The sequence below is a fragment of the Melospiza georgiana genome, chromosome 22, assembly GCF_028018845.1.
Source record: "Melospiza georgiana isolate bMelGeo1 chromosome 22, bMelGeo1.pri, whole genome shotgun sequence".
In the NCBI taxonomy this organism is placed as follows: domain Eukaryota; kingdom Metazoa; phylum Chordata; class Aves; order Passeriformes; family Passerellidae; genus Melospiza; species Melospiza georgiana.
Genome location: NC_080451.1, coordinates 6,084,842 through 6,111,125, shown reverse-complemented (window position 1 = coordinate 6,111,125; position 26,284 = coordinate 6,084,842). Strand labels below are relative to the sequence as shown.

The following is a 26,284-nucleotide window of genomic DNA, read 5'->3' as shown; positions in this document are numbered from 1 at the left end:
TCCTTTTTGCCCATCCATCCTTCCATTTGTCACTTTCCTTCTCCTGTTTGTCATTCTCTCTGTCCTTCCACCCTTTCCTAGTTCCATAACTCCCTTGGTTTCTCTCTTTCCTCCCTCATTTCCTTCTCCCCATCCATCTCTTTCCTACTTCCCTCCATTCCTCATTTCCTTTCCTGTCTATCCCTTCATCCCTCTCTTCCTCCAGGCCATCCTTCTGTCCATCCCTACCTCCTCCCCTCCATCTCTGTGCCTTCCAGCCTTCCTCCTGTCCTTTCCTTCCTCTGTTCTGTCCGTGCTCCCTTTCCCCATTTTCCCTGGGGCACTGACCTTACTTTAGTGGAGGAGGATGAGCACAGGGTCTCCCATCATTCTTCCTCCTCCTCCTCTGTGCTTGCAGCACGATGGTTCCCCTCACTGTGTTCTCCTCCCCAGCTCTAGTCTGACCCCGTTCCACCGGCCCGGCCCGGCCCCGCCATGGAGAATGAGCAGCTCCCGGCCCCGGCGCCCGCCAGCAGCGCCGGCAGCGCGGCCCCGGCGCCCGCCAGCAGCGCGGCCGCGCGCCCCGCCGGGCCCCAGATCTCCGTCTACAGCGGCATCCCCGACCGCCAGACCGTGCAGGTACGGGGCTGGGGGCACCCGGGGGCTGGGGGGCACCGGGGGGGTCGTGGCCACATTTCCTCCCCAAAGGTGATCCAGCAGGCGCTGCACCGGCAGCCCAACACGGCGGCGCAGTACCTGCAGCAGATGTACGCGGCTCAGCAGCAGCACCTCATGCTGCAGACGGCCGCGCTCCAGCAGCAGCACCTCACCAGCGCCCAGCTCCAGAGCCTGGCCGCCGTGCAGCAGGTACGGGCGCCCCGTGGGCACGGGGGGTGGCTCGGGGCTGGCACAGCCCTCACCCTCGGCTCTCCCCCAAGGCGAGCCTGGCGGCGAACCGGCAAAGCGGCTCCTCGGGGGGCAACGGCACCCAGGCAGCCCCGGCGCAGCAGCCCACGGTGAGTCCCTCGGCCTCTGGCACCCACCCACCCACCGTGCCCACCCGTGCCAGCACCCCGACCTTGTCCTGGTGCCCGTTGCAGATCAACCTGGCGACGTCGCCGGCGGCGGCGCAGCTGCTGAACCGGGCGCAGAGCGTGGGGCCCGGCGCGTCGGGCATCGCTCAGCAGGCCGTGCTGCTGGGCAACACTGCCTCGCCCGCCCTCACCGCCAGCCAGGCCCAGATGTACCTGCGGGCACAGATGGTAAGGGTGGGGCTGCACCCAGGACCGTTGGGGTGCCCATCATCCTGTTGTGGGGTGACGGGACCCACAAAGGGCACGTGGCTGTGACACTGGAGGGGTGCTCATTGCATGGCATGCCTGGGACCCGTGGGGAATCCGTAGGGTGCTCAGAGTCTATGGGGTGCCCCCCACCCGCCTGGGGGTCCAAGGACCCCACAGGGTGCCTGTCACCCTGCTGTCGGGTGTGTAGACTTCATGGGGTGCCTTCACTCAGCTGAGGGAATTCAGCCCCTATATAGGGTGAACCCCATCCCACTGGGATGCCCAGACCCCACAGGGCACCCAGAGCTCCATTGGGGGTACTCAAGCAGGTGCTCTTTGCCTTTGGGGGGACGTTGGGACCCTATAGGGTGCCCTCCCCCACACTGTTCCTACCCTACATAGATAGAGAGATACCCATGTGCCACCCTGTAGGGGCACAGAGGAGGGACACACACAGGGTGTGCCACCCCTGACACGGTGAGCCGTGCACCCACTCTCCCTGTCCCCAGCTCATCTTCACACCCACGGGCCCCGTCAGCGCTGTCCGGCCCGAGAGCCCTGCGCCGGCCCCTCCGCCGGCCCCGCCACCCGCCCCACCACCCAGCACCCCTCAGGTGAGTGTCCCCACCCCTGGCAGCCCCCAGAGCCTGCCCCGGCACCCCTGACCCGCTGCCGTTGCAGGTGCACAGCCTGGCCCTGCGCCCCGCCGGCCCCCACCTCCCTGCCCTGGCCATGAAGCCCCCCGGGGGTGCCCCTCCCCGGGCTGGCCCCCCCCGGGGGCCCCCGCCCGAGCCCCCCGCCGAGCACCTCAAAAAGGCCGAGGGGCACGAGGGCCGCGCCCATGGCCTGGCCCGCAGCGCCGCCCCCGCTGCCACCCACCCGCTCGTCACCCCAGGTAAGGGGCTGCTCCGGGGAGGGACACCCCGGGGTGCTGGGGAGTCACGGGCTGTTCGCTCTGACACCAGTGGTGGCCCACGCTGGTGTGTCCTGCAGCTGTCACTGTCTGTGTTTGGGACCTCCATCCCCTCACTGGGCCCTGCTCGGGAGGGTCTCAGCACCCATAGGCTCCCAGGGGGCTGGGGCAGTCAGGGTGTGAGCCAGGGGACTCCGTGGAGTGCTGGAGCCTGGGGTGCTGCACTGCCATGGCTCCCAAAATTGGGGACACCTGAGTGCAGCTTCCCACGTGAGCAGCAAGAGCTGGCAGAGCTCATTGTCCGAGGGCACCAGAGGGAGCAGACACAGAGTGAGCAGCAGCCTGCTGGGGGTGGGTCCCGTGGTGCTCAGGGGCATCTCTGTCCCCGTTGCTGTCCCCACAGCCTACGCCCCGCTGCAGCCCCCCCAGTTCCTGCAGCAGCCGCCGAAGCCGATGCAGCCGCAGCCGCCGCAGCAGCAGCAGCAGCAGCAGTTCGTCATCCAGCAGCAGCAGCAGCAGCAGCAGCTGGGCCCCCGTGGGCAGCCTCCCTCGGGCCCCCCCAGCACCCCCCAGCTCCAGCCCCTGCCCCCTGCCAGCCCCGGCCCGGGCCCCCAGCCCAAAACGGGGGTGCCCCAGGGGGCGGGGGGCGAGGGCGGCCCCCCCAACGGGCACCCCGGCTGCCACGCTGCCCCCCGCAAGTTCCAGCACGCCTCGGCTGTCATCCTGCAGCTGCAGCCCGCCGGCCCCACGGTGAGGGGCCCCCACATCTCCCCCCAAACCTTCATCATCAGGGGCCCCCACACAACCCCCAAAGCCTTCACAAGCCTCCCCCCAAACCCTCACAGTGAGGGGCCCCCAAACATCCCCCCAAACCTGCATCAGGAGGGGCCCCCACACATCCCAAAAAGCCTCCCCCCAAACCCTCACAGTGAGGGGCCACCAAACATCCCCCAAAACCTGCATCAGGAGGGACCCCCAAACATCTCCCCCAAAACTTCATCAGGAGAGGCCCCCACATCTCCCCCAAACCTTCATCAGGAGGGACCCCCAAACATCTCCCCCAAACCTGCATCAGGAGGGACCCCCAAACATCTCCCCCAAAACTTCATCAGGAGGGGCCCCCACATCTCCCCCAAACCTGCATCAGGAGGGGTCCCCACACATCCCCCAAACCCTCACAGTGAGGGTCCCCCAAGCCCCTTGGTGGAGGGAGGGAAGGAGGAAAGGGGGCACGGGAGTGGGAGTGGGGGGTGTGGGTGTCAGCTGTGTGCACACGCGTGTGGGTGTGCAAGTGCACAGTCCCTGCACACACGTGTGTTCCTGAACTGTGCATGGGGGCCCAGCTGTGACATCAGTGTGCAGGTGTGCGTGCTCGGGCCACGCTGCATGTGTGTGCCTGCTCCATGCACACCTGTGCACAGCTTTGCCCCATCCATGGCACTTTGGTGGCCGTGTGTACCTGGTGCTGTGACAGGAGGAGCATGTGGCTGATCCATGTGTGTGTGCATGTGTTTGATCTTGTATGTGTGTCCTGCACCCACACACGTGTGTGTGCACAGCTTTACCAGATGCATGCACGTGCATGTGTGCATATGTGCATGTGTCTGCTCCCTGCACGTGTGTGCACACAAGTGCAGATGTGCTTGCCTGGCGTGTGTGTGCACCTGTGCTTGACCCATGTGCGTCTGGCCTGTGCATGTGTGGGACACTCATGTCAGCCCCGTGCACGTGTGTGTTTGTGGAGGTGTGTACGGGCTCCTCGCACACATGTGCAAATGCAGATCAGGTGTGTCTGTACACGCGTGCCCATCTGTGACACACGTGTGTGCATGTGCATGCCCGCTCCAGGCACATGCTTGTGTGACCAATGGACAGTGTGCACCCTCCAGTCGTGCAGGTGCATGTCCCCGTGCCACCCGCACCCACACCTGACCCCCGCCCGCGTGTGTGCACACCTGACCCTGCCCCACGCGTGTCCCTGCCGCCACAGCCGTCCCTCGGGGTCCCCGAGGGCGCCCGCCGGGACCCGCTGCCCGTGCCGAGGAGCGCCGAGAGCCCGCCTGCCGCCCCGCCGCAGCCCCCCGCCCTCTCGCCGCCCGCCGCCCCCCCGGGCCCCGACACCCCCGAGGGCGAGCGGCCCCTCACGCACGGTAAGCGCCCGCCCCGCTCCCACGGGCACCCACTCGCGGGGTGCTGCACCCCGAGCCCGCATGCAGCGGGGGCCGGTGAGGCCGGGCAGAGCTGCGGGATCACTGAGGGGAGCTCGGGCAGCGCTGAGGGGCGCTCGCTGAGCCCGGGCCTGCGGGCCGGGTGCGGCGCCCGCCGCTGCCGCTAGGGGGCGCATGCGCGCCACGCTCATGCACAGAGCGCACCCGAGGGGCGGGGCTTTAGCCACGCCCCTTTCTGTAGGCGCGGCAGTGGCGCGCGGGCTGGGGGCGTGGCCACGTCTGGAGGCTCCGCCCGGCTGCGTCGGGGCGCAACCGATGTGGGGGCGTGGCCACGCCCGTGCAGTCCCGCCCCCTATGGAGCGAGGCCCCGCCCCCCATGGCGGGGGCGCGGGAGGAGGCGCCTTGTTGGGGTGGGCGTGTCCGAGGCTCCGGGCGCGCGCGGCGGCAGCGCCCGCCAATGGGCGCGCGGGGGCGTGTCCGCGGCAGGCCCCGCCCCCGCCGCCGCCTTTGTCCCCGCTCGGCCCTGGCCCCGCTCCCGGCGCCGCTCCCGCCGCAGCCCCGGCCCGGGCCCCCCGCCATGGCCCCCCCGACCCGCTGAGCGCCCGGTGAGTGAGCGCCGACCGCGGCGGCCAGGCCCGGCCCGGGGCGGCGGCGGCGGCGGCTCTGACCTCACTTCCGCATCCGCCCCCGGCCCCGGTCCGGCCCCGCGGCCCGGGCGAGGGAGGGGCGGGGGCAGCGGGAGCCGCCGCCGCCGGACAAAGGTGATGGGGGTGCCGGGGTCCGCGCGGCCCGGGGCGGCCTGGAGAGGAGCGGGGCCGGGCGGGCTGGGCCGGGGCCAGCGGGCTCCGCGGGGCTGTGCTGGGATCTCACGGGCGCAGATCGGGCCCTGCCCGGCGGTACCGGGATGTGCCGCGGCCTGAGGGGGCGGTTCGGGCCTCTCTGGGCTGTGCTGGGGCACATCGGCGCTTTCCGGGCCGGATCGAGCCCTGTTGGGGCCTTTCTGGGGCACATCGGGGCTTTCCGCCGCGCACCGAGCCCCGCCGGGGCAGCCGCGGCCTGGCCGGTGCCTCCCAGCGCCGCGCCGGGGCTGCCCCGCTCCTTCCGCGCTCTGCGGCTGTGCCCGGAGCCCCGCGGGTATTTTGGGGGCCCTTTCCCCCCTTTGGCACCCCCCGGGGCCGGCTGGGCGGCGCTGGGAGCGGCAGCAGCTGCTCCCCGTTCCAGCTGTATGGAAATCGCGGCCCCGCGTCAGCGGCGGCGTCAGCGCCCGCCCCTCGCCGCTCACCGCGTGTGCCCCGCTGTCCCCAGAGCCCCCCGAGCGCCTCCATGCGCAGCCCCGCATTCCCGGGATGACCTCGGGCTCCGGCAGCGCTGCCGCCACCGTCGCCGGCGCCGCCCCCCACAATGGTGAGAACAAACCGCCCCAGGCCATCGTGAAACCCCAGATCCTCACGCACGTCATCGAGGGCTTCGTCATCCAGGAGGGCGCCGAGCCCTTCCCGGTAACGTATCCCAATCTACCGGGGCCGGGGCTGGCCTTTGGGGCGGGGGGAATGGGGTACACGGTCAGGCCTGAACCCCCAAATCCATCCCTGCTTCGTCATCCGGGAACGGGCTGAGCTGCTCCCGGTGCTCTCCGTGGTTTATCCCTGTGGTTTATCCCGTTACCGAGTGTTTGTCATTCGGGAAAGGGCTGAGCTGCTCCCGGTGCTCTCCGTGGTTTATCCCCGTGGTTTATCCCGTTACCGAGTGTTTGTCATCTGGGAAAGGGCTGAGCTGCTCCCGGTGCTCTCTGTGGTTTATCCCCGTGGTTTATCCCGTTACCGAGTGTTTGTCATTCGGGAAAGGGCTGAGCTGCTCCCGGTGCATTCCGTGGTTTATCCCTGTGGTTTATCCCGTTACCGAGTGTTTGTCATTCGGGAAAGGGCTGAGCTGCTCCCGGTGCTCTCTGTGGTTTATCCCCGTGGTTTATCCCGTTACCGAGTGTTTTGTCATCTGGGAAAGGGCTGAGCCCTTCCCAGTAATGTATCCCAATGTCCCTGCCCTGGATTTGGGAGGTTGGGAATGGAGCACCCGGCACCGTGAAGCCCCAAATTCTCACCCATTTCATCGAGGACGTCATCCAGGAAGGGACAGAATCATTCCCAGTAATGTATATCTCTGTGCACCCTCATTCCTGAATTTGGGGTTTTGGGAATGGGGCATCCGGGGCATCCACGTTGCTGTGAATCCCCAAATCTTCACATTTTTGAGTTCCTTATTGTGCAGGACAGGGCTGAGCCATTCCCAGTAATGCATCCCCTGCACCTGTCCTTGTTCCTGGATGTGGGAAATTGGGAAGAGGGGTTGGGAATGGGATGCCCAGACAATCATGAGCCCCCAAATCCTCACCCATGTTATTGAGCATTGAGGAAGAGACAGAGCTGTTCCAGTAACATTCCTGAAGCTGAGAGACTGGGAAGGTGGGGTTGGGATTTGGGGGGCTGGGAATGGGATGCCCAGACAATTATGAGTCCCCAAATCCTCACCCATCTCATTGAGCATTTCCATCATCTGAGAAGAGACAGAGCTGTTCCAGTATCATACCTGGAGCTGAGGGATTGGGAAAGGGGCGTTGGGATTTGGGGATTGGGAGTGGGTCACTTTGACAATGATGAACCCCCAAACCTTTGCCTGTGTTATTGAGCACTTCAGCAGCCAGGAAGGGGTAGAATCATTCTTGGTAATGTACCCTCCTCTCCTTATCCTTGCTCCTGGATTTGAGAGGTCAGGAATGGGTCACTCCAACAACAGCTGGACCCCAAATCCCCACCCTTGTCACCCAGGGAGGTGCAGAGCTGTCCCTGGTACCTGTCCTCACCCCATCCCTGGGTGTGAGGGCTGGGATGGGCCGTGCCAGCCCCGTGGGCACCCTCAGGGCTCCCTGGGGCACAGGTGCAGCCAGGTGTGTTGCACAGGTGGGCCGCTCCTCGCTGCTGGTGGGGGCCCTGCACAAGCAGTATGCACAGGAGCTGCTGCCAGACAAGCTGCCAGCACAGGACAACACCACCACCACCGACTCGGACATGGAGGAGCCGTACCTGCAAGGTAGCGCCCGGGCCCTGGGATCCCCCCCCTGAACCCCGAGATCCCCCCCGAGCGCCCCCCCGGCTGAGCTGGCTGGTTTCTCTCTCTGGGTGTCCCTCCACGCCCCCCAGAATCCAAAGAGGAGGGGAACCCCCCCAAGTTGAAGTGTGAGCTCTGCGGCCGCGTTGACTTCGCCTACAAGTTCAAGCGCTCCAAGCGCTTCTGCTCCATGGCCTGTGCCAAGAGGTAACCCCAAAACCCACCCAAACCCTCCTTGTTAGGGTAGAAATAACCCTTAAAACCCACCCAATCCCTCCTTGGTGCATAGATGTAACCCCAAAACCCACCCAACCCTTCCTTGCTGGGGCAGAGGTAACCCCAAAACCCACCCAAACCCTCCTTGTTAGGGTAGAAATAACCCTTGAAACCCACCCAATCCCTCCTTGCTGCATAGAGGTAACCCCAAAACCCACCCAACCCCAAAATCCATGCCATCCCTCTTTGCTGGGGCAGAGGTAACCCCAAAACCCACCCAACCCTTCCTTGCTGGGGCAGAGGTAACCCCAAAACCCACCCAAAATCTCCATGTTAGGGTAGAAATAACCCCTAAAACCCATCCAATCCCTCCTTGCTGCATAGAGGTAACCCCAAAACCCACACAACCCCAAAATCCATGCCATCCCTCTTTGCTGGGGCGGAGGTAACCCCAAAACCCACCCAAGCCCAAAACCCACACAACCCCTGCTTGTTGGAATAGAGGTAACCCCAAAACCCACCCCTGTTTTCTGGAGTAGAGGTAACCCCAAAACCCACCCAACCCCTCCTTGATAGGGTAGAGGTAACCCCAAAACCCACCCAGCAATCCCTCCTTGCTGGCGTAGAGGTGACCCCAAAATCCATGCTGTCCCTTCATGGCAGGGTAGAGGTAACCCCAAAATCTGCTCAGCCCCTCCACAGCCGGATAGAGGTAGCCCCAAAATCCACTCAGCCAGGGTAGAGGCAACGCCAAAACTCACCTGACACAGCAGATGTAACCCCAAAACCCATCTAGAACCTCTTCAGTGGAGTGGAGGTACCCCAAAACCCTTGACAAGAGTGGAGGTAGCCCCAGAAATTACCTGCCAGGGTAAAGGTAACCTGAAAATCCATTCAGCGTGGGAGAGGTAACCCCAAAATCCACCTGCTTGGGGTTGTGGTAACCCCAAAATCCAGCCTTGCCCTCCTCTTTGGTGGGGCAGAGGTACCCCCAGAGTTCCCCCAGTGGGGTGGGGACCCCTCACGCCCCTGCTCCGTGCAGGTACAACGTGGGCTGCACCAAGAGGGTGGGGCTGTTCCACCCCGACCGCAGCAAGCTGCAGAAACCGGGAGGGCCCCCCCACGGGCGGCGCCGCAGCTGCAAGGGGAGCCTGCCCCCCCTGAGCAAGGACAGCAAGAAACAGGTGAGGGGGCACGGGATGGGCACTGAGGGCAGGGCTTGGCCTTGGGGCTGGCATTTGTCCCCAGTTTTGGGTGGGCTCCGAGCCTTGGGTGTGTCCCTGACTTTGGGGGCACAGGGTGGGCGCTGAGCACAGGATTTACCCCCAGTTATGGGACACAGGGTGGGCACTGGGTGCAGGATTTACCCCAGTTATGGGGATGGGGGTGGGCACTGAGGGCAGGGCTTGTCCCCTCTCAGGTTTGGCCTTGGGGCTGGGATTTGTCCCCAGTTATGGGTGGGCTCCAAGCTTTGGGTGTGTCCTGAGTTTGGGGGCACAGGGTGGGTGCTGATCACAGGATTTACCCCCAGTTATGGGACACAGAGTGGGCACTGAGGGCAGGGTTTGTCCCCTCTCAGGCTTGGCCTTGGGGCTGGCATTTGTCCCCAGTTTTGGGTGGGCTCCGAGCCTTGGGTGTGTCCCTGACTTTGGGGGCACAGGGTGGGCACTGAGCACAGGATTTACCCCCAGTTATGGGGCACAGAGTGGGCGCTGGGTGCAGGATTTACCCCAGTTATGGGGATGGGGGTGGGCACTGAGGGCAGGGTTTGTCTCCTCTTGGGTTTGGCCTTGGGGCTGGGATTTGTCCCCATTATGGGTGGGCTCCAAGCTTTGGGTGTGTCCCTGACTTTGGGGGCACAGGGTGGGTGCTGAGGACAGGATTTACCCCCAGTTATGGAGACACAGGGTGGGCACTGAGGGCAGGGCTTGTCCCCAGCTGGGTTTGGCCTTGGGGCTGGCATTTGTCCCTGGTTTTGGGTGGGCTCCGAGGCTTGGGTGTGTCCCTGGCTTTGGGGGCACAGGGTGGGCACTGAGGCCGGGTTTTGCCCTCAGCTGGGGGGACATGGGGTGGGTTTGTCCCTGAGTTTTGGTGACATCGGGCAGATGCTCAGCCTGGGGCTTGTCCCTGAATTTTGGGAGCACAGGGTGGGTGCTGAGGCTGGGGTTTGTCCCTGAATGTTGGTGACACAGGGCAGATGCCGAGCCTGGGGCTTGTCCCTGAATTTTGGGAACGTGGGGTGGGTGCTGAGCCTGGGGTTTGTCCCTGAGTGTTGGTGACCCGGGGCCGGTGCTGAGGCTGGGGTTTGTCCCCGAGTGTTGGGAACGTGGGGTGGGTGCTGAGGCTGGGGTTTGTCCCCGAGTGTTGGTGACCCGGGGCCGGTGCTGAGGCCAGCACTGCCCCCGCAGCCCCCGGGGTCTGTCCCAGCGGGGTCGGTGACGGCGTCGTTGCAGCTCAACCACAGCCAGGAGGATTCCAGCCGCTGCTCGGACAACTCCAGCTACGAGGAGCCGCTGTCGCCCATCTCGGCCAGCTCCTCCACGTCGCGGCGCCGGCAGGGGGAGCGGGAGCTGGAGCTGCGGGACATGGAGCTGCCCGAGCGCGACCTGCCCGGCCTCGGCCACCGCTTCCTGCCCAGCGAGCCCAGCAAGTGGAACGTGGAGGACGTTTACGAGTTCATCCGCTCGCTGCCGGGTGAGGAATGCCCGGGGATGGGCGGGGATCTACCCACAGATAGCCAGTTTTGGGAGGATTTGTGTTCCTCAGGATGTGTTCAAGGAGGGATCTACTCAAGATTGAGGAATGTCCTGGGATGGGCGGGGATCTACCCACAGATAGCCAGCAGTGTGGCTTTGGGAGGATTTGTGTTCCTCGGGATGTGTTCATGGGGGAATCTGCTCAAGATTGAGGAATGCCCTGGGATGGGCGGGGATCTACCCAGAGACACCCAGCGCTGAGGTTTTGGGAGGATTTGTGTCCCTCAGGATGTGTTGATCTACTCAAGGGCAACCCCAAAGTTGGGGTTTTGGGGAGAGGTTTATTCACAGAGAACCCCATATTTTAGAGTAGGATTTACAAACAGATAATCCCATAAATTTTTGGGGGATGATTTGCTGATTTTTTGTTTTTTGGGGCATGATTTACTCACAGATAACCCTATAAATATTTGGGGGGGGGTGATGGATTCTACTCACAAACCCATTCATATTTTGAGGGGAGCATGGGGACTTACAAATAAACCTAAAGGATAATTGGAGGAAGCCATTTACATATGATAACTCCCTAAATAAGATTTTTTGGGGATTCAAGTCCCCGAGTGTATTTTTGGGGGGCTGTGAGGGGGATTCAAGCCCAGAGAAGCTCCTGAGTGTATTTTTGGGGGGCTGTGAGGGGGATTCAAGCCCAGAGCAGCCCCTGGGTGTATTTTTGGGGATTATGAGGGGGATTCAAGCCCAGAGCAGCCTCTGAGTGTATTTTTGGGGGATTATGAGGGGGATTCAAGCCCAGAGCAGCCCCTGGGTGTATTTTTGGGGATTATGAGGGGGATTCAAGGCCAGAGAAGCCTCTGGGAGTATTTTTGGGGGATTATGAGGGGGATTCAAGCCCAGAGCAGCCCCTGGGTGTATTTTTGGGGGGCTGTCAGGGGGCTTGAAGCCCAGAGAAGCCCCTGATTGTATTTTTGGGGGCTGTGAGGGGGATTCAAGCCCAGAGAAGCCCCTGGGTGTATTTTTGGGGGATTATGAGGGGGATTCAAGCCCAGAGAAGCCCCTGGGTGTATTTTTGAGGATTATGAGGGGGATTGAAGCCCAGAGAAGCCTCTGAGTGTATTTTTGGGGGATTATGAGGGGGATTCAAGCCCAGAGCAGCCCCTGGGTGTATTTTTGGGGGACTGTCAGGGGGCTTGAAGCCCAGAGAAGCCCCTGATTGTATTTTTGGGGGCTGTGAGGGGGATTCAAGCCCAGAGAAGCCCCTGAGTGTATTTTGGGGGGATTATGAGGGGGGTTCAAGCCCTCTGGGTGTATTTTTGGGGGCTGTGAGAGGCTTTGCTGACGCTGCCCCTCCCCACAGGCTGCCAGGAGATCGCGGAGGAGTTCAGGACGCAGGAGATCGACGGGCAGGCGCTGCTGCTGCTCAAGGAGGATCATCTCATGAGCACCATGAACATCAAGCTGGGCCCGGCCCTCAAGATCTACGCCCGCATCAACATGCTCAAGGACTCCTGAGGGGAGGGAGGGCACCCCAACTTCCCCCGGGGGACCCCTGACCCCCCCAATGCGGCCCCGGGGAGGGGGCAAAGGGGGGGAGACACTTGTGAGCACACCCCGCCCCCCCTGCCCCCCCCGGGGGGTGTAAATAGCCCGTAGCTCTAGAGCCCCCCCCCACCCCTCACCCAGCTTTGGGGGGTCACCCCCCCCCTTCTCCAGCAGGGAGGGGGGGTCCCCGCGTGTCCCCCCCCCGTGTCCCCCCCAGGTGAGCAGAGCCAAGCAGGACGGTTGTTGCCTTAACGTGTGCTCCCTCCCCCAGCTGGGATTGGGGAGGTTTGGACGCCCCCCAAAAGGGGTCAGGGAGAGGTGTGGGGGGCGCAGAGGAGGCGTCACTCCCCCCATTCACACACACGCCCCCCACACACTCTGGGCTGGGTTTGGGGGTGCCCGAGCAGAGGACAGTGGTGGGGGTCCCCCCCCAGGCAGGTAAGGACCCCCCCACTCCCCCCCTCAGCCAGCACGATCTTTTTAAGAAAAGAAAAGGAAAAAAAAAAAATTGAAAAAAAAACCACACATGGTCCCACCCCCCCTTTCCTGTTTTTTTGTTTTTGTTTTTAATAAACACTGAAAAAAAAAAAAAAATCAAACCTGGGACTCTCCCAGTTTTCTTCACTTCCCACCTGCAAATTTCTGTTCTAAACTAAGGGATGTGTCCGATGCCACCGAGGGTGGTGGGACTTCTGTGGGGACATTTTGTGTGACCTGGGCATCCCTCCTGCCCCCAGCTGGGAGGTGGGGACATCACTGTGGTGACAGTGGCACCCTCCACACCTCCCGGTGACCCCCAGGGCTTAGGGGGACACAGGGTCCCCAGGTCACTGGGGTGGGAGGTGGTGGCCTGTCCCTGGAGCTGTCCCGGGGCTGTGACATCCCTGGAGCTGATCACTGGATGTAGCATCTGTACTGAGGTGTCCCCAGAGCTGGTGGCAGTGACACAGCCATGGTGCAGTGTCCCCAAGCACTGGTGTTGATAAGAGTGTCCCAACCACTGATAAGAACAAGGGTGAGGTGTCCCCAAAGCTGTGGCCACAGCGGTGACATATCCTTGGAGCTGGTGGCCATGGAGATGGTGCCCACTGTGACATGTCCCTGAGGCTCTGTGGTGAGCCCAGAGCTGTGGCCACCATGAGGTGTCCCTGCAGGTGGTGACAGGGTCCTGGAGGGTCCCCAGGTGGCCACAGTGAGGTTTCACCAGAGCTGTGACCATGGTGAGGTGTCCCAGGCTGCAGTGAAATGTCCCCAGCAGTGGTGGCACAGTGACCTGTCCCCAGAGCTGTGGCCATGCTGAGGTGTCCCAGGCCAGTCTGTCCCCAGAGCTGGTGTCCCCACCGTGGGTCACCCACACCCCCAGCAGGACCAGGACCCCTGTGCCACCTCTGTCCCTGTGGAAATTGGGGACAATTCCCCCACAGCTTCCCCCTGCCCTGCTGCAGCCCCACAGGGACCAGGCCCCCCCTGTGTCCCCAGATGTCCCCACAGGGGAGTCCCCTCCCCCACAACCACAACCCCCCAGTTTCATTAATTCCCATTCTGGTCTTTTTTTTTTTTTTTTGTTCTCTTTTATTCTCTTTTTTTGGAAAGGGGCTGGGCTGGGGGGGTTTCATTCCTTTTCCACACTGTGAGGCCGTGGCCTGCCCAGCTTCTCCAGGAACCACAATGCAGGATGGGGGCGGCAACAACAGGGGCAACTTTTTGTCCATTTTCTCCTCTTTTTCCTTTTTTTTTTTTTCTTTTTTTTCCCTTTTTTAATAAGGTACCAACTAGCTCTAGGGAGGCCTGGCCTGGCTGGGCAGCGAGGAAAATAAAAAAGCCCCAAAATTTGGGGGAAGGGGAGAAAAAAGGGGGGGGCTAAGTGTATAAGAGGCATATTTACACAGTATTAACATGCTGACAAAAAAGGTTACAATATTGATATCGTACAACATTGAGGGGAGAAATAATGGGGGGGTAAAAAATAAGGGGAAAAATAATAAGGGGGGATAAAAAATAACAGAGGAGTTAAAAATTAATAAAAGGTAAATAAAACACCCTGAAAAAAAAAACAAAAAAAAACAACAAAAAACCCCAAAGAAACGCTGAGTTAAGGCTTAAAAAGTGTATAAAAAATAACACAGTTAATATCCAAAATGAACCAAAAAGTACAGAATATAGATGAGTTTGGGGGGAGAGCCCCCCAGCTCTATACAGGGGGTATGTACAGGCAGGCACAAGGCAAAGCAGGGGGACCCCCCAGACCCCCCAAAACTGGGGCTGCGGAATGGGGGGGCCGGCACCGGGGGGACGCAGCTCTGCCCGCGGCTTCGCCCTCGAAAGGGACCCCAAAAGAACACAAAAAACCCCCAAAATGGTTAAAAATCAACCCCAAATGGAGGTGCTTGGGCCCAGAGTCTGTGGGGGGGGTGGGGGTGGGATTTTCTCCCCCCCCCCGCCCCAGCTGCTTTTTTTGCTCCATCCACGGTTCGTTTTTGGGGTGAATTTCTGGTCTTTTTAGCAGCACCAAGTTCTTGGCCAATAAATATATATATATATATATATATTTGTATCCAAAAAATGGGGGGTGGGGCCTGGCAGGGGGGACACCCCCAAACCCCACTGCCCCCCCTCCCCCAAAAAAGAAACCAAACCGCAGAGATTCAAAGTGCTCTGAAACCGTCTTTGGATGTCACCAAACCTGCGGGAGCCGGGCAGGAGCACGGCCCGGGCGCGGCCCGCGGCGCTGGGGGTCTCGTCCTCCTCCTCCTCCTCGTCCTCCTCCTCCTCTTCCTCCTCCCTCTCCTCTTCCTCCTCCTCACGCTGGGGGGGTGCTGTCCCCTCCCTGCCTAGATGAGGGAGATCCGTACGGGAATGCCGGGTGACTCCGTCCGCTGCGGCGAGTGCTGGCTGACCAGGTGCTCCACCACCGTGTGTTTGGACATGTGCTTCATCAGATAGGTCTCCTGTGGGGGGCACACACAGGGTGGGTGAGCGGGGGGGGCTGGGGGCTCTGGGCACCTTTGGGGGCATCCCCCGTGCTCACCGAGGTGTAGGCACGGCCGCACATGCTGCAGCAATAGGCCTTGGCGTGCTTGATGGCGTGCGCAGACAGGTGGATCTGCAGCGAGGCCGAGTCCGTGTACGCCCGGTAGCAGTTGGGGCACTTGTAGGGCTTGTCCTTGTTGTGCTGGCGCTGGTGGGACTGAGGGGACACGGGGAGTCAGGGGGGGGACCACGGTGAGCCCGTGCCCCCTGCCCTGGGTCCCCCCACACACCCACCTGGAGGTTGGAGAGCTGGGTGAAGGCCTTCTCGCAGCCGGGGTGCGGGCACTTGTAGGGTCTGTCGCCGGTGTGGATTCTGGGGACACACCATTATTGTCATTGTCACCTCCCCTTCCACCACCAGGGCCAATCCCACACTGGAGTGGGGGGTTACAGTGGGCACAGTGACATCTGTGCCCCAGCAGGTGACAGGGGAGAAGGGGGGGAGACATGGGCTGGGGGGTTATGTCACAGATATGTTTTATGAAAAATCCTTTCCTTAGAAGGAAGCTGAGAGGGCTCAGGAACAAAATGTAAACATTGATTATCTGCTGCTGTGGAATGCAACAGGTGCATCTGGGACTGGTCTCATAAAGTTGTTTCTAATTAATGGCCAATCACAGTCAGCTGGCTCAGACTCTGAGCCACAAGCTTTTGTTATCATTCCTTCTTTTTCTATTCTTAGCCAGCCTTCTGAGGAAATCCTTTCTTCTATTCTTTTAGTATAGTTTTAATGTAATATATATCATAAAATAATAAATCAAGCCTTCTGAAACATGGAGTCAGATCCTCTTCCCTCATCCTAAGACCTCTGTGAACACCATCACAGGGTTACAGTGGCACAGTGACATCTGTGCCCCAGGAGGTGACAGGGGATAAGGGGGCTGAGAGATGGGGATTGGGAGAGGATGGAAGAGCTGGAAACCAGTGAGTGTGGAGGAGATGGACTGGCATGTGTGGACAGATGACATGGTGGGGACAGCTGAAGGTGGTGGGGATGAAGAAAGTTGTGGGAAAAAGCACAGTGGAGATGGCTGAGCACGGTGGGGGCAATAAAGGTAATGAAGATGATGAGCATGGTCAATGTGGTTTGAAGGAAGGTAGTGGAGACAATGGAGGTGGTGGAAATGTTGAGCACAGTGCGGATAATGAGGGCGGTGGTGTCAGACTGGCATGGTGGGGATGATGAAGGTAGTGGAGATGATGAGCATGGAAGTGCTGACGATGTGTGGTGGAGATGATAAAGGCAATGGGGACAGCAAGTGTGGGGGGAATCAATGAGTGGGAGTGAGGTGGAGACAAAGTGCTGGAGATGATGGGGGATGATGATGATGGAGGTGATGGCAGCAGGACCAACAAGCAGAGCAGGGCCATAAAGGATGTCAGGAGAGACTGCTGGGTGTGGGTGCCCCTCCCTGGCAGCAGGACCGAGCGTCCCCAGCCCCTGGGCGGGGCCCTCACCGGGTGTGCTGCTGGAGGTGGGAGAGCTGGCGGAATGACTTCTCACAGTAGGAGCAGTGGTAGGGTTTGACGCCCAGGTGGATGCGCAGGTGCTGGGCCAGGTAGGAGGCGTTGGCGAAGGACTTGGAGCAGTGGGGGCACTTGTGGGGCTTGGCCTCCGTGTGCGACTTGGAGTGGATCTGCATCTCCGACTTGGTGAAGAACGTCAAGGGGCAGACCTTACACCTGGAGGGTGTGGGGGAGAACCCCGCAGGGACCGGGCTGGGGTGGGGGGCTCCCCGCCACGGCCCCCGGCCCCCGCAGCGGGCGGGGGGGTGCCTACCTGTACGTCTTCCCCTCTTTGGCCGTCTCCCCCGAGGCCAGGATGGGGTAGGGCACCACCAGCACCGGCGGCCCCGAGGGGTTTTCCGCCTTGATCTTCTTGCGGCCCCGCTCAGCCTTGGGCGCCCCCAGCAAGCCGTGGCCCTGGATTGTCTTGATGGAGTCGAGGAGGGGGGGGCTGGTGATTCCTGAGATTAGGGTGGGCGAGGAGGCGATGAGGCGGCTCTGGCTGGTGGAGGTGGGGGTCGAGGGGGTGGTGGTCCCTGTTCCCGGGCTGGATTCCGAGGTGCTGACGGCCGGCGCACGGGATGCCAGCCCCAACCCTGGTGGGCAACGTGACAGAGCGTTAGTTCTGAGGGGAGCCACACCACCCTCTGCCCCCCAGAGTGGCAGGAGCAGTGTCACGGTACCTGTGACGGTGCTGGTGGCCGGCCGGGCGTGCAGGGCCACGTCAGGCTGGGGCACGGCCTGGGGGTGCAGCCCCGGCACCTGCTGCAGCTTTGGCAGGGACATGATGGACTGGCTGCTCTCAGCAGGAGAGGGGGGCACCAGGAGGGGCTGCTGCGAGGCCACCGAGGTGGGAGGCAGGTGAGGGGGGCGGATCTTCTCCGCCATCAACTGCTCCTTGATCTTGTTGATCAGGACCAGGTTGTCCAGCTGAGGGGGGAGAAGGCACACGGGTGGGTGAGGGCAGAGGAACTGGGATCCCTGGCACTCCCAGCCTCCCCCTCAGCGTTCTCCACAGCCATTCACCCTCCCTCCCCCCAGAACCCCAGTGCAGGGGTCCTACCTGGCTGGGCATGGTGGGCGGGGGTGGCCAGAAGTAGGGGTTGTTGAAGCGAGGCTCCGCCATCCTGGGGAGAGAGGGGCGCGGTTATGGGACATCATCCCCCTGCCCTTCCACCTTGAACCCCCCAAAACAAACCATCACCCCCACAAGAAGCAAGACCCAGACTCTGAGCAAAGGCAGGGAGCTGGTGAGGGGGGCAGGACTGGGGAACCCCCTCCCTGAGCATCTTCCCTGATGAAAATTCCTGTAGGATCAGGGGGACGCCAAGCACCTGCCTGCCCAAAGACCACAAAACACTGGTGAGTGCACTAGGACACTACATGGAAAAGGAGGAAGCTGAAATTTGGGGAAAAGCCCCAAGTCTCCCAAGCTCTGGAAGCATTTGTCCCATCCAGGAAGGGATTGGAGGTGGATGGGACACTGCCATGGGAGAGAACAAGCACAGCAGCACACTAAAGCCAACAGCAATCCCAGCTGAATCCCCCTAAAATCCCCCTCCAAAGCCAAGTGAAGTGCCTGTGACACCCAGAGCAGCTCAACAGGAACACCAGGAACCAGCAGGGCTGGGAGATTTATGGAGACACTTGAAGGTGTTGGGAAAACTCATCCTAAATCCATCTTTGGGTAATGGGAAACAGCTGGAAGGAGGCAGCAAGAAGATGATCCCATCAGAGCAGCCCATGGCATCACCAGGCACCACCATCCCAGCAAATCCCATTATGGGGCATGAGGGTAAGCACCTATAGGATCCTGATGGGATGTGTGGGAGAGGGTCCCCCAGGAGCTCTGGCAACAAAATAAACCAGGCCATGGCAAGGAATCCAGGAGAAACTAGAGCAGTGCCTCCAGCAAAGTGCATCCCCAGAAGCTCTGGGGGCTGGCAGGATCTGGGGATGATGAGCTTTCCTCCTCTTCCTCCTCACACTTGCTGCCCCAGGGTTCACACACACTCTGAGCTCCCCACAGGCAGGTGGGCAGCAGGCAGAGAAAGGAAATTCTGTTCCCACCAGAATGTAACATGCCAGCAGCTACCCTGAAGAAGCTGTGGGATGGACCATGACCATTTTGGGGAGGAAACCAAGGCAGGGAGGGAGGAACCACCAGCCCCTCGTGCTACAGAGCAGCCTGGCACAGGATGAGCTGTGTTCCAGGGTATCAAGGAATGGGAGCAATTTCTCAACACCACAGACTGTCCAGGACACCACCCGGGCATCAGCTCTGGGAGTTCCCCTTCCCAAGTCTTGAACCACTCCAGGTCACCTCCCCCTGCTCAAGCACCGAATTTTAGGGTTTGGAAGTGACAGCAGGTCCAGATCCCAGTGGCACAGGGGGAGCCACAGAACAGGAATTCGCTGGGCATGTTAAATGCACCTTCCCAAGCATGGATGCAGCCACTGCCAGCTCCTTTGTGTAATTATATATGTACCCACAGGCCGCCCACAGCGTGCATTTACCCACTGGCTACGTGTTGTGTGTGTATATATACACACATATAGATCTCTTGGGATGATGGGCACGGGATGAGGGATGCCAGTGCCAGCATGAGGGGCTGGACACCAGGAACCAGGGAGAAAAAGCAGAGCTGGCAGCAGAGAATCCCTTGTACAGAGACAGGCAGGGAGCAGGAGGGCTCTGAGCCCCCCCAAGCAGGACCAAGCACCCCGGCAGCAATCCCCCACCCACCCCGGAGCAGCCGTGGGAAAACAGGAAACTGGAGCTATGATTAGAAAAGGGTTTTTTGGAGCTGATCCCCCATCTCAGCAGGTGCCCCGTGACCTCTGTCCTTCCCATCCGTCCATCTGTCCATCCCTCTCCCTGTCCCGACAGCACACTGGGCTCCAGTGGAGCCAGCAGCAGCACCCAGACAGATCAAAGCCACCAGCGTGGCCCCCAAACCACCACCAGGACACAGCACCAACCCTACACCAGTCCCAAGATCCTTCCTGCAAAGCTGGAAAGGCACAAAGGGTATTCTGGGGAGAAAAGCACAAATATCACGTGCTTCCCCACCCCCACCTGAGGAGGGCTTACTAAAGAAATGAGAAATTATTTGCAAAACCGCCACACTCGGAGCTGGATGAACAAGAGGGAAGAAATGGTCGGCGTTGCCAAAATAATTCTAAAAATCCCTGTTCCTGTCCCGATTTAATGTTACAAATTGTGCAGTGTTTCTCTGTCGGGAGCGGCGTCCCCTTCTCTGGGGCTGGGAAACGGAGTGGGAGGGGGAAGAAGGCAGATGGAAAAAAAAGTATATATATATATATAAAAACTCCCTTTTTCTCTATTCTCAGCTAACTATGAAAAATGGAAGCTGACATGCAGCAAAGGTGGAAAAAAAAAAAGAAAATCCATTAAAATGGAAATGATGAAGGGTAGGGAATGCTGCGGCACGTCTCCCCCCAGCTCTGCAGGGCACAGGGGGTGGTAGGGCTCTCTGTGCCCCCCCAGTTTTTTGGCTGGGCATCTCTTGGGTAACATCTCCAGTGGCGTGGGGTCCTGTGGTCCAAACCATGGTGGGAAGAGCCCCTGACATCCTCCACAGGCACCAGATTTGGCTGCTGAGGGGCTGCCAAAGGTCATCCCCAGAGACAAGGTGGGTGCCCAAAGCATGGTGGAGACCCAAGCAGCCCAGCCAGAAGAGAGGGATGTGGGAAGAGCAAGCAGGAAAGATGCACAGAGCCCCAAAAACCACGGGGCTGAAACCCAAACTCCCCAGAACAGCACAGCACCCGGCATCACCGCTCAGCCGGGCCGAGGAGGGGAAGCAGCAGCAGCAGCACCCTAAAAAGAGACCAAAATGCTCCTGGCCTGCACACCCACGGGGAGGGAAGAGCGGGAGAAGCCGGCAAGCCAGGGCTGGGGGTGGTGGCGAGGGGACAGCGGGGGCGGTGGCAGCAATGCCGGGGCCGTCGGGGTCGGTGGTTGGTACTCACAGGGTGGCCTCTGGAGCCAGGTGGGCGCAGCTGCCTGGGGAGACGTGTCGCTGAGGCTCCAGATTGATGGGAGGTAGATGATGGCACGGGTGGGCACGAGCTCACTAGAGCCTTCCAACTTCCTACCCAACTGCCGCTAAGTCAAGCTACAGTTCTCTAGGGAACGCCTCTACCTTGGCAGCCCTCTCTGTCTCGCCTTCGCTGAAATAAAAAGAAACAAGAGATTTCTTTTCACGCCACCGCCGGGAGAAAAGGGGCAGCTCCCAGGGACCGGTGAGCGACCACCAACCTGGTACAGCCTGAAAGTCTGGGGGTCTGGGAGGAGAGGGGAGGGATTCGGGGTGATCAGAGCAGCACTTGGTAGCTAAAGGTGTCCTCGACCGAGCAAGACAGCGAGTTTGGTGTCCCCAAGTGTCCCGGCAAGAGCATCGGGGCACAGGTCCCACCCCCCCATGGCAAGCGGCGAGTGCAGGAGAGCCGGCGGCGGCCACAGACGGCGCACGGGGGAGAACCAAGCCGGGGCATGGATGTACCCTGAGCACTCCCCACCAAACCCCAGCACGCCCTTCCCAACACAGCCCACACACACCAGGGATGCTCCCTGGGCCGGGGAGCCCAGCTCTGCCTTCCACCATGCCTCAGTTTCCCCCCCCAAAACACAAGGCTGGTGGTCGCTGTCCCCTCTTAAGAACAAGTTTCCCTGGGGTTCACCTGGAGCAGGAGGAGTTTTGGAGGCAAAGCAAGTGCCCATCCACAAAACCTGCATCCCAAAGCCAACCAGCATCTAGCACCATGCTCAGGGAGCACACATCCCTCCTGCCCAGAAGGACTCACCCCAAGGCCAAGGGGGCAGAGGCAGGCATGGCTGCGAAGCAGGAACGCCGGGCGAGCCCCCTGTGGCTCGGGGAGGGGGTGGCCTGCACGCCACAAGAATTCACCCAAGATGGAACCAATTAAACCCCCCCGGCTTCCGCCCCCCGAAGGGCCCTGGGCTGGGGCTTCTCCTTCTGCATTTCCAGCAAAACCAACCCAAAACGAGCCCCCAGCCTGCACCGAGGGTCCCCGCGCAGGAAAAGGGGTGCACGGGGCAGCGTGAGGAACCAAGCACCAGTGGTGAGCGGGAGGGGAGGCAAAGCCACGCTGGAGACCCCAGCTCTGGGGTGGAGCAGGGGGGAACCAGGGTGGCAACACTCCCAAAAGATGGGGGCCAAGGCGGTGTGACCCCAAATCCACAGTTTGGGTCCAGTGACCCAGCAGAGGGGACACGGGGACAGCCCGCAGGGAGACCCAGAGCCCATGAGGTGACACACCAGACACAGGGCACACATGCCCCACAAAACACACCGCTCCCCAGCCTGAGGGGGCCCTGCTCCCCCAAACCTCAAATACCCCCCCAAAAGAGACCAGCCAGGCACCCTGCAAGGCAAAGGCAGCACCACAAATCAGCCAGGGGCGAATGCCCACCCCCAGCAGCACAGGGGGGTCACTCCTGGGTGACAGCACGCAGGGAAACCGAGGCACAGGCAGGGGATCACTCTGAGGAGGGAGTGAGAGCACCGAATCCAACATGCACTTGTCCTGACATCGTGCCCAACGACCAAAAATCCACATTTTTAAGGGAAAAAGCAGAAGGTGTGGGGGGGGTTGAGGGTGAACATTATTATTTTATGCATATAAAGGCACATCGCTTAAAAGGGAAATATCAAGGGGGTCACACATAAGCTGGGAGTGGGGTCCCCTCTCTGCAGAGGGGGTAAACAAGGAGTCCCTCACACCCCCAAAACACCCCAAAAAAACACCATACCCCCACTTATATAGAAATACACACACACACATATAATACCTGCATTCTGGCGTGCACATACATATTTTTTCCACAAGCACACACACATAATCCCATGCATGCACACCGTTGCATTAGGTGCTATTTTAAGCTGCGAACGTATAAAAGCAGCGGTTTTTTTGTTGTTTGTTTTTTTTTTTTTTTCTTTCTTTTCCCTCCCTGCGATCCCCCCTCCATCCAGCCATCATGCCCACCTCTGTGAGTACTGGCGTTGCTTCCCCTTATCCGCGTCCATCTCCAGCTCTAGCTGAGACCGGGTGCTGCACGTGGGGCGTTTTTCTACGGGGGGACAAGGAGGAGGACAACTTCACACACCCCGAACCCCCCGCCAGCCCCCGGCGCGCGAGATCCCACAGCGGAGGAACAAAAGCGAAGCGGCTCCGACCTACCCGACCCGTGGGAACGTGGGGTTTTGCCTGAAAATAGAGAGAAAACAACAAAAAAAAAAAGGAAAATAAAAACAAAACAAAAAAAAATAAAAATAAAAAATAGTGGGTTTGTTTTTTTTTTTTTTTTTTATAGCCCCGCTCGCCCCCTGAGCTGTTGGGAAAGCTGAGGGATGGGGAGCTGGCTGGAAAAGTGGGGGTGAAATCCATCCCCTTGCCCTGGACCCTCCGCCTCTCGGCAAATCGCACGCCGTGAGGGACTTAAAAAAACTTTTTTTACCTCTCTGCTAAAATATCACTTTATAATCTCAAAGGCCTCGGGCTCGAAGCCGCTTTCACCTGCTCCATCCTCCCCAGGTTAAAAAACCCGGCTGCTATCCGAAGGACCGCAGGCTTGGGGGGGGAAAAAATAACCCAACAAGGAGCATCCTCCAACCTTGAAGGGAGAAAAAGAAATCAAAATCATTGAATTCATCATTCCTGGGTTCAAATCCATCACCGTGGCCACGCCGGCTCTAAGCTCCCCCCCCAGGCCCCCCGACGTGGCCGGGAGATTATGGATGTATAAATAGTATATGGCTAAATATATGTTGGAGAGGGACAGACAGACCTCTGGGACACAGCCACAGAAATTTGGGTCCCTCGCTAAAGCTGCCGCATTCCTGCCAAAAACGCCATGAAAAAAATATCTCCCCCCCTCCATTAGACCTTCCAGCCAGCGAGACCACTTTTCTAGACAAAACCAGTTAATGCAGAAAACAGCGAAGAAAAGGAGGAGAAGAGGAAGGAGAAAAGGAATTAAAATGGTGAAAATTATAATAATGGTGATTATGATGATGGCAATGGTAATATTCAGCCCCTGCGCTGCTTCTGCCACCTCCTGTAAGCAAAAAAAGTCAGAAAAAAAGCCAAGAATGCATTAAAAAAGCAAACCCCCCCCCCGTCCAAAAACATGCAACATCCACAAAAATAGGTACGTTCGGCTGCAATTAACTTTTCCATTAGACCATCCAGAGGGAAAGAAAAAGGGAAAATCCTGGTAAATGGGTATTTTCCTCGATGTCCCCCCCCCCCCTCTTTTCCCCCCTTTTTTTTCCTCTCTCTTTTCCTTCTTCTTCCTGCTTGGAGGGGGGTTGGTGGAATAATGATGATAATAATGAAAAAAAAAAAAAAAAAAAGATGTGGAAAAAGGCGAAGTTTGGTTAAGTGAAGTTGAAATCCTCAACCTGGGAGGGGATTTGCGGAGGGGGGGGGGGGGGTTTGCCAGACAAAAAGGCCGGGGGATGGGGGTGGAAGGGGGGGTTTGGGGAAGGGGGGGTGGGCCGGCTGGGTGCTCCCCCCAATCCCCCCCTCCATCCGCCGCCTCTCCCACATTCTCAGACGTTTTTATTAAAATTCGCAGACAAAAGGCAAACAAAAATGGCAGCCCCGGCTTATTTTTAAAACGCTAGGACGGGGACGCCATGTTCTGCAGGGCTGAGGGGAGGGGGAAGGGGGGGGGCGGTGAGGGGGGAAAAAAGGAGGGAAATTTTTTTAAAATATTGATTTAGATGAAAAATGAATAAAAAGCAGCGCGGGGGCGGGGGGGGAAGGGGGGAGTGTGTGAAGGTCCCCCTTTTCCCGCTTGCCCCCGGGGTGAGGGGGGTTTCGGGGGGTTTTGAGGTGTTTTGGAGAGGGAACGGGGGGGTGGAAAGGGAGGGATGAGGGATATAAAAAAAAAAAAAAATAAAGCGAGGGGGGGAAGGTAAAAAAAAAAAGACACTTCCTATACCGACAGCCATGGTGCCCCGCCGTCCCGCCGGCTCCGCCGCACGGAGGAAGATGGAGCCCCGCGCCGCCCCCCCGCCGCCGCCCCCGCCTCCGGCCCGCCCGGCCCCGCCGCCGCCACCGCCCGCCCAGGGACGGGCTGGGCTGAGCTGGGCTGGGGCACCCCGGCCCGAAGGGCTTCCCGGGGCCCGCAGCCCCCCGAAACCGCCGCAGCCCCCGGAGAGCTCCGCGAGGCTCCGCAGCCCCGGCTCCCTCAGCCCCGGGAGGGGTGCCCGGTGTCCGCAGCCCTGCAAGTCCTCTTGGCTCCCCAGGTCCCCTCAGCTCCCCTCAGCCCCCCAGGGCTCCCCAAAGCTCCGCAGCCCCCGATTCCCTCAGGCCCGGGAAGACGCCTCAGTACCCACAGCCCCCCAAACCTCCTCAGCGCTATCGGGGCTCCCCGGTTCCCTCAGCCTCCAACACCTTCTCACCCGGTCATTCCCCTCGGCCCCGGCAGGGCTCCCCGAACCTCCGCAGCCCCCCGAACCCTGTCAGGGCTCCCTGGTTCCCTCAGGGCCCCCAATCTCCTCATCCGGCCGGTCCCCTCAGCCCCAGCAGGGCTCCCCGAACCTCCGCAGCCCCCCGAGCCCCCTCAGCCCTGTCGGGGCTCTCCGGTTCCGTCAGCCTCCAACACCCCTTCATCCAGCCGGTCCCCTCGGCTCCGGCAGGGCTCCCCGAACCTCCGCAGCCCCCTCGGCCCTGTCTGGGCTCCCTGGTTCCCTCAGGCCCCCAGATCTCCTCAGCCCTCTGGTTCCCTCAGCTGCCTCAAGTCTCCTCACCCCCCGGCTCCCCTTCGTTCTCAGCCTGCCCCACTCCTTCAGCATCGCTAGCCCGCCCAAATTTTTGCAACCCTCAAATCTCAGCCCACTCAAATCTCCTCAGCCCACTCAGTTCACCTCAGTACCCCCAAAATCTCCAGAGTCACCCCTTTTCCCTCAGCCCACCCAAAGTTCCTCAATCCCCTGTATCTCCTCAGTTCTCCTCTGACCCTGCCAAGTCTCAGATCCCTCAAATCTCAACCGCGTGGTTCCCTCAGTGCCTTCGGGACTTCTCAGTGTCCTCACATCCCCAAATATCCTCGGAATCCCCCAAAATCTCCTCAAAGCCTCCAAATCTCCTCAGCCCCCCAGTTCCTCTTATGCCACCCAAAGATCTTCAAATGCCCAGATCCCCCTAGATCCTCAATTTCACTCAGACCCCCAAATCTCAGAGACTCCCCAGATCTCCTCAGACCCCCAGTTCCATTCAGATCCCCCCAAATCTCCTCAGATCCTCCAGATCCCATCAGTTCCTTTCATTCTCCTCAGCCTCCTCCAGCCCCTCCAAATCTCCTCATCCCCCCAGTTTCCTCAGCATCTCCAGGACTCCTCAATGTCCCCAAATCCCCTCAGACCACCCCAAAATCTCCTCAGGCCTCCCAAATCTCCTCAGACTCCTCAAAATCTGCCCAGACTCTCCAAAATCTCCTCCTCTCCCCTAAAACTCTTCCACCCCATTCCCCTCAGCCCCTCCAAAAGCTCCTCATGCTCCCAATTCCTCTCAGCTCCCCACAAGCTGTCACCCCTCCATTTCCCACACAAATCTCCTCAGAACTCCTGATTCTCTTCAGCCCCCTTGGTTTTCCTCAGCTCCTCTCAGTTCTCCTCAATCCCCCTGAACTCCCTTAGCCCCCCAAATCTCCTCAGCCCCCCACAGGTCCCAGCCCTTCTTAGTTCCCCTAATACCCCACGCACCCCAGTTCCTCTTATCCCCCAAATTCCCCTAAATTTCCCCCTCTCTGCCTCTGCCACCCTCAGCCCCTCTGTG

The 26,284-nt window shown here is 60.1% G+C and overlaps 2 protein-coding genes across 5 annotated transcripts; one reads left to right on the top strand and one right to left on the bottom strand.

Annotated features, from left to right (window-relative positions):
- The first annotated feature begins 459 nt into the window (after nt 1-459).
- Nucleotides 460-12,448, top strand: PHC2 (polyhomeotic homolog 2). 2 transcript variants are annotated; one of them, XM_058039450.1, is made up of 14 exons: nt 460-618; nt 688-846; nt 918-995; nt 1,080-1,241; nt 1,772-1,876; nt 1,944-2,157; nt 2,579-2,925; nt 4,166-4,325; nt 5,649-5,842; nt 7,298-7,427; nt 7,538-7,652; nt 8,704-8,845; nt 10,070-10,355; nt 11,730-12,448. In XM_058039450.1, the coding sequence occupies exons 1-14, from the start codon at nt 475-477 to the stop codon at nt 11,882-11,884; spliced, it is 2,391 nt and encodes a 796-aa protein (XP_057895433.1). In that variant the 5' UTR covers nt 460-474; the 3' UTR covers nt 11,885-12,448. The 2 variants fall into 2 exon arrangements, with proteins under 2 accessions (XP_057895433.1, XP_057895432.1); XM_058039449.1 differs by lacking the exons at nt 460-618; nt 688-846; nt 918-995; ... (3 more) ...; nt 2,579-2,925; nt 4,166-4,325 and adding an exon at nt 5,041-5,104.
- A 1,185-nt stretch (nt 12,449-13,633) lies between these two features.
- Nucleotides 13,634-24,506, bottom strand: ZNF362 (zinc finger protein 362). 3 transcript variants are annotated; one of them, XM_058039463.1, is made up of 10 exons: nt 24,447-24,506; nt 22,679-22,705; nt 22,484-22,568; nt 17,514-17,577; nt 17,134-17,380; nt 16,725-17,046; nt 16,403-16,627; nt 15,179-15,257; nt 14,943-15,101; nt 13,634-14,862 (listed from the first exon to the last, which is right to left on the bottom strand). In XM_058039463.1, the coding sequence occupies exons 1-10, from the start codon at nt 24,454-24,456 to the stop codon at nt 14,746-14,748; spliced, it is 1,335 nt and encodes a 444-aa protein (XP_057895446.1). In that variant the 5' UTR covers nt 24,457-24,506; the 3' UTR covers nt 13,634-14,745. The 3 variants fall into 3 exon arrangements, with proteins under 3 accessions (XP_057895446.1, XP_057895447.1, XP_057895448.1); XM_058039464.1 differs by lacking the exon at nt 22,679-22,705 and having other exon boundaries at nt 24,447-24,497; XM_058039465.1 differs by lacking the exon at nt 24,447-24,506 and adding an exon at nt 20,447-20,647 and having other exon boundaries at nt 22,484-22,894.
- Nucleotides 24,507-26,284: the final 1,778 nt, after the last annotated feature.